Source organism: Pterocles gutturalis, unplaced genomic scaffold (genome assembly GCF_000699245.1).
Source record: "Pterocles gutturalis isolate BGI_N339 unplaced genomic scaffold, ASM69924v1 scaffold23692, whole genome shotgun sequence".
Taxonomy (NCBI): domain Eukaryota; kingdom Metazoa; phylum Chordata; class Aves; order Pterocliformes; family Pteroclidae; genus Pterocles; species Pterocles gutturalis.
The window spans coordinates 1-8,595 of record NW_010116113.1 but is presented as its reverse complement, the minus strand read 5'-3'; the positions used below and the strand labels follow the sequence as shown (position 1 = coordinate 8,595).

The following is an 8,595-nucleotide window of genomic DNA, read 5'->3' as shown; positions in this document are numbered from 1 at the left end:
CTGTGTCCAGCACCCAGTGCTATTTTTAACCCCAGACTTTTCATCCATTCTGCTCCACCATGGACCTGAGTCTCACCTGGCCACAGGAATTTCTGCAAGTCTCCAGGGAAGAGTGCAACTCTCCTTCATGTTGCAAAGCTGCTTTTCCCACCAGGCAAAAGCAAGTCACATACCAACAGAGAAGAATTAGAAATAATCACAGATGGGTCATCTCAGAAGTATATTTTATTCATTGTGAGACTCAAAAGATTGATAGAAATCCACTGATCATTCTTAGAAAAACTGTCAAAATATATATGTCAGCATGTTTTTTCTTTACATTCACCTCCTCCCTTTCACTGTACCCTGGGCTGGAGACAGCCGCTAGATGTCATTGCCCAAGACACAGCTCTCCCTCTAGGCCTTGTTGCGCTTCAACTCAGAGACCTTGTAGCGAGCTGGGGCACGGTGGAACCACTCTGACCAGGAACCATCGTAAACAGCCACATCACGCTTGCCACACAGGTAGGCTGCCAAGGCAATGTGACATGCCGTGACACCTTTGCGGCATGTGGCCGTCAGTGGCTTTGAGAGATCCACCTTCTTCTCACGGAATATTTCTTGGATCTCCTCAATACTCTTCTCATGGCCAGTTTCTGTTAGGAATGAGCGGAAGGGTATGTTCACAGCCCCAGGGATGTGACCAGATTCCAGCCCTGCAAGAGTCAACAAGAAAAGGAAACATGAGCAGGGAGACACTAATGTAGGTGATGAAAGACACCTACAAAAGAGACATCAAAGAGACATCACTGCAGATACTCCCACTCTCTCCAAGAGATTTGGATCATTTGCTTCAGGTGATGATGAAGATGCAAAGCAGTATGGGGCTAAAAAGAGGACAAAGATTATTCAACTCTGCTGAAGTCAAAGCTTCCAGACAAAAACCAGCTTCCTTCCCAAAACCAGTGAGAGGTAGGAATCTGAAGAAGCCCTAGATGTGACAAGAACCAAAGAACAGAACAGATCCTAACAAAGGCATTAAGGGGATCTCTGTAAAGAGAAATGCAGCAGTGCATTTCTGACCTTCCCCAAGTATGCCAGCAGTGTGTACCAACACAGCTTTCAGAAGCAGGAACTGTGGCTTGTATGTGGAATTTGTGAAAGTAGTTATCTGATCACAGTTTATTCCTGTGTCACTTTAAAATCATATTTCAGAAAAGCAATCTTAAAGTCAACCACACTACTGCTGAGGCAGCTATCCCAGGGGAAGGGGGTCAGATAAGTGAGAAAATAGATTTTGTATCTTTTTTTATCCACTCCATGGATGAAATCAGCATGGGTTCTGTTTTTCTACTGGTACAACTGACCACTTCAGGCAAGTTGAAAGCTGCATCTCAAGAACAAGGTCTTTAGACAGAGAAGCAGATATAAAAATAAGATGGATAAAATTTTCATCATGCCCTTGAAATTCAACCTCTGTCACAATAGGCTTAATCAAAGTCCATTACACTCCATGGAAGCTCTTTCACTGAATTTGAGAAGCTTTGGATCAAGCCTCATTGGAGCAGGAAACATTACATATTATGTTGAAAATGCATTTCAGGGAATGGTTCCTTGCTAGGTTTGAGCTTCTAATGAGACAGCCCCGGAAGTCCCACAAATAGTAATCTGTTTCACTGACAGCTTTCCACTTGCCTAAGTCATCAGGGTAACTGATCTTAGGAGACAAGAGAGATTGGGGCAGGGAACCTTTGTCATAGTCAAATGATTAAAGTATACTGAGCCAGAGATTGACATCACACATCATAAAGACACTGCAGTCTCATCACTCATGCAGAGTGATGTCAAGACATGATGAGATATGCCATAAGGGGAAAGCAGGGTTTTGGTGGGGTACTGAGGAGGGGATTTTTGCTCTGCTGGACAGAGTGTGAGAGCCTAAAGACAACCAAAGCTGCCCTGAGTCAGCTTCACAAAATCTCCTTCTGTTCCAGATGGACCTTCTTTGTCTCTCGATTCATCCTCTCTGAGTAACATAGAAATCTGGCACTGTTGTCTACTAGTCACCTCATCCATCCCTCAGAAGTGTTTAGCATTACCGGGACAAGTCAGCAGAAAAACTGATGACTTCTGGAGAGACTAACATTATTATTTTCAGTAAAAAAAAAAAAAAAAAAAAAGGCAGTGCTTTGGACTGATGCTTTCACCACATTTTTTTCACTTCCAGAAAACAACAGCTCATCACTTCAGTACAGAGAATTGTAAATCCTATACTCATTAATATAGTGTCTGTATGACAGAGGGGAAATAAAAATAATACAAAAAATGACTGTGAGAAAACCTTGTTTGTAGTTTTCAGACTGCAAAGCTTCTTAATAGAGAGTTACATGCCTGGGTGAGGCTACTGCTTTCCCATAGACTGAATGGTCCTGACCCTGTCATTTGTCAAGGGATTCCTGCAAGTCTCTGCTGGTGCAGTGCTGGTGATCACCTCAACACAGACAAGTTTGAGAGCTGCAGAACAATGCTCTCATGCCATCCTAGGGCTGTGGGAAGTGTACTGAGATCAAGAAGTCCTGAGGGCTGAACTAGAAGGGCCAGCTCTTGCTCAAAGAAGCTTTCTGGGACACCAATTCAGTTCTTGGGCTTCCCAGGCCCCATGGTCATGATTGCTTTTCTAGCCTGTTCACACATCTTAAAATAGGTAGGTTTGTACCCCTCTCTTACTGGAGACTGCTGTGACATATAGTCGCCACCCTTAAACAAGTCTTCATCCCTGGAGGTGTTCAAGGCCAGGCTGGATGAGGCTTTGAGCAACCTGGTCTAGTGGAGGGTGTCCGCTTCCCATGGTAGGCCTGTTGGAACTCAATGATCTTTAAGGTCCTTCCCAACCCTAGCCATTCTATGATTCTATGATTCAGCTAGGAACTGATCAGATCTGAAAAAAAGTCTAATTTTAGAGCATTTTTAACTTTTATCTATAGGAAGACTTCCTCGCTGCAGAGATTCAAAAGTTTGTTGGAGTCAGAGACCACCGCTTGCACTCTATGAGTGAAAGATGGGTAATTCTGTAGAAACTGCATTTATGCACGGACGTGGGTGTTCAGCTGAAAGAAAGAGCTGACATTGCACAACCACAATCCCTTGGACTGCCTAAGAAGTGCTCTTGAGCAATTGAGGAAGTTTTATCAGCTCTTTCTTCTAGGACAAGAGCAGAGACTCACAGGACTGGATGGCAGGGCCGGACGCAGCTGGGATCTGAACAGGGGAGAGGATACATCTGCTCCTTCCTCATATGACACAGAGCATACTCCATGCCAGATTCACACAGCCACCCTTCAAGACTCCAGGAAGGAACCCTAAGATTACAGAGCCTGGCTGCCAGCCACTACAGTGATCACTTTATAGGCTCCTCATAAAAACATCCATCTCAGAAACAGTTTGGATTCTTGTCACAAAACTTCCCGCTGAAGCACCTCCTTGCTCATGTGAGGAGGAATATTCATTTTCCAATGTTAAGTTTGTCACAGTCAGTCCACACACCATTTATCCTTGAGCTCACATTGCCCTGTGGCTGAAATAGTTTTTCTCCCTTTCTGCTATTGCTCCAACATACTGATGGTGAGCACTCATCACTCCCAACAGCTTCATGCCCTTAGCCTAAACCCAGCAAGAGCTCATTAGAAACACTTTTCACTGCCGCGGCCACCCCAGAAACAGTTCTAGGTGACCACCAGGCTCTGGATAAGGAAGTAGCACTTCCTAGCATCTCATCTGGCAGACAAGGAAGTTAATAATTGCTGTTGTAAAGGCCAAATCACATCTGAGGTTCTTGCACCCAACTAATGCATCCAAGTCTTATCCTCTTCTATTGCTTCCAAATGCGGGTCTTTAGCTTGTAAAAGAAACACAAGCAATTAAGCGTTTCTGGCTACTAAGCATCCAACCTTGCTCTCTGTAGCATTATACTTCCTGTCACTTCTATCACTGCAGGTGGTACCTCACATAATACTCCCCATGTGACCATTTAAACCTTCCCAAAGCTGCGTTGAATCACATTTCAGTAGCAACTCCCTCTTTTCAGTGCCTCAATGATTAGAAAAACATGAAATAAAACATAGAAGCATAATGATGGGACCATGTTAGAAACTTCCAGCTGCACAGATTTGCTTTCAGCACAAGCTATTCTTGTCTCCCTTTCTGTCAGTTTTTGGGAATCTGACAGTGCTGGTGCTATTTGCCCTCTTCTCACATTGAACTAATAATTGCCCCTCTAATATTATGTCCAAAATATTAATGAAGTCCAAACAGAACAAGTCTACCTCGTAGGTGCTTCCAATGGCTGGAATAAAAGATCAGACATAACTTCCAGGCACGCATGTTCCCATTTCTCTTATCTGGCAAATCAATTATGTTGGCAAGGAAACAGAGTCCTTAACTACAGTGCAAGTTCACCAAGGTATTTTATTCAATTGTGCCTTCATTTAAAATATTTTTTGTTGAAGAGTTTTTTGAAAGCCTTTCAGTCTATCCATGTTATGATAATAGATCAACAGCTGCCTAGGTTGTGCTGTACCTCCTATCCTAAATACAAATACAAACTTTGTTAGTGTTTCTGTCCTAAAGAACCATGCTCTGATTAAATTTATGAAATTCTCACCTTATGGAGTTGCAATGTCACATGACTGATTTTTGACACAAATTTGGGATGGAGATGGCCTGCCTCACAGAATTGAGCACATGGATATCTTTTGGTTATGATCCCTCTTTAGAAATTACGATTTCCACTTCTTTCCCCTTCTTCCTGCTAGCCCTCCCTCTACTCTGCAGACTTATCCTCAGGAGAAAAAAAAAATGGTAGCACAGTCTCAGTATAATTCTGAGGCTGTACACAAATTGTACACAAATAACCTTTCATCTGGAACCCCTGCTAACTGCAAGCAACCCTATTTACTCTTTCTCTCCTCGTTCTCTTTTTATTCACTTTGCTCCAGCAGTTTTTGTTGTTTGTTTTAATTCCTTTTGCCAAGTCTCACTCAGCTTGGCTTCTGGCAAACCTACCTCACAATTTGTAACCTGTAATATGTTATCTTCTTCACTGCTTAATCCCCTTTTCCACATCTGTTAAGGTTGTCTGCTTAAACACATAGGTTTTTTGTTGGCTGTTTATCTAGCTAAGACTACAGCCCCTTCTCTCTAGCCTTTCCCTTTGCGATGGAAGTTACAGATGGAATTTCTTAATATCAAAAAGATAAAAGATGTGCCTTGTCCACATTTAACTCCCTGTGGTCTTGGAACTGGCTGGTTGCAGATAGCTGTTCCTTTCAAAATGCCTCCTCTGTTTTTTCCTTTTTAATTGCTCTCTTTCATTCAAATTGTATGCCTTGGAAGGGAGCATTAGTGATCTCACCTAACCTACCGTGAATTCACTGGATTGAATACCTCAAGCTTGGCCCTGGCTAGATCCCGGAGACATCCTCACAGTCAGATCAATAGGCCTTTGCTACCAACGTCAGAATACTGTATGTGTATACAGCCAGAAGAGTCAACTCTAAGAACCAGCAGGGCCACTATGCTAATTCTAGCAGCTGTTGTTTGTCAGCCTCATCATAAGAAAGGACAGTTTTGGACTGTAGGTTCCTGTGGGTTGAAAAATACTTTAATGAAGTCTCTCACTCTCTATGTTGTGCCTTGAGTATTACTTCATGGTCAAAATAGAGCCAGTCCACTCCCAGCTGCCAACTCCACTTGGAGAAGAGGGGGAAGAAGCAGCAAAATTTCATTCTTGCTCCCACTGCCATTGAACAGTCAAGCTGAGCAAAAGCTTTATTTTTAGGGCAGGGAGGACTGAGAGCTAGGAAAATGGGCAAAACCTTAAGAGCTATGTGTGCACAAGGGAGACAAGGACTACCCAAGGGCTGAGAATGAGAAGAAAAATAGTTGGAAGCTCATTAAATTACTTTGGGTTTACTTTCTTTTTTAGACAATGGATTTCTTGTCTGGCAACTTTCCTCTTTTCTCAGCTGTCTGCACAAGAATTCAGAAATTTGCAGCTTTTCTGTATGCATTTGTTCAGCTATAATTCTTGTTGCCCAGTTTGCAGTGCCCAATACTCAGAGAGTCAGCACTGGTAACCATCATGTAATTATATTTATCATCTGCCTCTGGATTGCCCGAGTTCTGGCTGGTTCCATAGACCTGCACCCTACAGCACTGGCGTAAGCAGACCCTTGCAGAACCTGGCTGGGCCATTGCTGAATCACAGCTAGCGAGCAGGCCTGAGTGGCTAGTTCCTCCAGAAACACAGCACTGTGGGGGGACACCTTTAACCACTCAGTGCTGCACATCTCACGGGCTTATGCTGCACACCATGGATGAACATCCAAGACTTTTCATCCAAAACAACACATGTATTTAACATCTATAAGACGTGGCTTTCTCTACCTGGGCAACCTGGGTAAACCTCTCCCAGCAACTAAAAATTAGCTGTGTATTATGGCTTATCTTAAATGTTACAGATGTCTAAAACCCATCAAGGTAGCTGCTGCATAAAAATAAAACAGGGCCAACTAATTCTTACCGCAAGGAACTGAAAAACTAAAGAGGCAAAAGAGTCAGCTGAAATTAGCCTCTTTTAGAGGTGGAGTTCATGGAACTGGAGAGATTAATTGACTTAATTAGGAAGTCAAGAGCTGAGGCAATAATTAAACAGAAATCACCTGAGAATGCAGCAATTTCCTTAACCTCAAGACCATTCTTCTTCTCTAAATTGCAGGCAATGTGTCTCCTCCCTGATCGGATGACCCCTGTAATTTATCAGCATTGATTTTAAATTGCTCTTTCAGGTGTAAGCACTGCTTTTTACCCACTGCTGGCTGTAGCACAGCTACTGGCTAGCCTGGTTCAGAAGGCTGTCAAGCTCCTGTGGAACAAGCAGCTGCAGCTGGAGTGCTTATCCTGCTGGATCTGCTGTGGAAAGCAAAACTGGACCACCACAAATAAACTGTTCCATGCTGACTCATTTCCAAGGAAAAATCTGTTTTCAAGACACTGTCAAGGGCTGTGGTATTTGTCACTGGTGACAACTCCCACTTTGGGAAAGAGAACGCAAAAACCTACCAACTCCCAGAGAGGAGTGTTTTATTCACATCTTAAAGTTAAAACTCAACCTTCACTTTGATGGGCTGCAATAGGTGAAGAAACAGAATGAGCAATAAGCCTAACTCCCCCTCTCTCCCTGCAACAGTCTCCTCTGTCAGTTCCGTTACCTCTCTCACCTTCGACATTGTCTTGCACAGGTTGAGTGTGTTTGGGGGGGCTCACTGTAGACATTTATGCGAACCCCGTGTACAGAGCCATTTACAGCCAAATGCTCTTGAGATTCAGGTGCAGGAATTTATTTCAGGACACGGTGTCACACTCAATGGCTGTAGAGCTGCACACACGTAAGAAAGCAGTCAGAAGAGAATGACAATTGACCCGCAAGGCAGCAGTGCAGCACTGCCTCAGGACTACAGAAGCCTGCTGCACACCTGCTCCTGCAGTGGGGAGCTCAACTCAGACCCAACAACTGTTGTGGAGCTCTTCGGTACTTTGTTTCTGAAACTCTGCCTTTCCTTTCAAACCGTTTCTGTGATTCCCTTTCAGAAGAGAGTTTATTCTGGGTTATACTAAGGCTTAAATTACACAGTAAGGGTTTCCTGTAACAACCAACTTGAATTTCATTCCAGGCACATTGCAGTACCAGCTGTCATCACTGCACAGGACTTCTCCCACCCCTATTGCTTGTGTGTCCAGTGTTTGAGGTAACAAAATAAATTTTTGTTCCTGTTACTTGTGACATCCAAAAGAGAGAGGCTGACTGCCCATACCTTCGGGAAGGGTTTGAGGCTTTTCTTACTTAAGCTTGTTAGATTTAAGGGCAGAGAGCAAAAGGACAAAGATCAGCTCAAGCAAGTTCTCTATTTGCTGGGAACCAGAGCAAGAAAGAACATGTCCCTTGGGTTACTGTATTGCCTAAAACGTGGGCCTTTGCTGGTGCATTCAGTATGATGAGAGATGCCTGTATGAATACTGATAGTTTGTGCGTGTCTCTTAGTGTTAGATAGGACTCGGAACAAATCCCTGGGAGCTCTCACCTCCCATGTTTGCATTCTGTCTGATTAACTTCTGCAGGGTGTGGGATGGGAGATCCTGGAGCCAACTGACTGCAGACCTCTTCTGCAACTTCCTTCTGCAACTTTACAACCAACTACAAGAAAATCCAAACTCTTAACTGTGGATCCCTTAAGGTAAATCAACAAGTTATGCTGAGGCGTGCCTGTGCATTAAGAAATCTGTTTGCTGGCTGGGAGGAGTTGTTCCATCCAGACTAATATTGACAGTCATCCCGCTCGGGTGCAGGTGGCATTCCCACCTCCATTACCTTGGTCCAGCTCAGTCCCCCGGAACCGGCCCTCCGGGCGGGAATCCACCACCTGGAACCGCAGGGACCCCACGTTCTGTATCATCTCCTCAAAGGTCTTCACCAGGGCCATGTTCAGCTTGGCCTTAAAGACGGCTGGGGCGGGCTGGCTGACCTCCGCTGTGACGGGGTGGCCCTCCTTCACCCAGTTC

General features: G+C 44.1%; 1 protein-coding gene across 1 annotated transcript; it reads right to left on the bottom strand.

The window, feature by feature from the left end:
- Positions 1 to 396: 396 nt before the first annotated feature.
- On the bottom strand, positions 397 to 8,591 carry LOC104463190 (thiosulfate sulfurtransferase-like; the record flags this gene model as incomplete). The annotated part of the gene is made up of 2 exons (XM_010075415.1): positions 397 to 695; positions 8,405 to 8,591. Coding segments are annotated over 2 exons (486 nt in total), but the record flags the coding sequence as incomplete, so codon positions are not given.
- Positions 8,592 to 8,595: the final 4 nt, after the last annotated feature.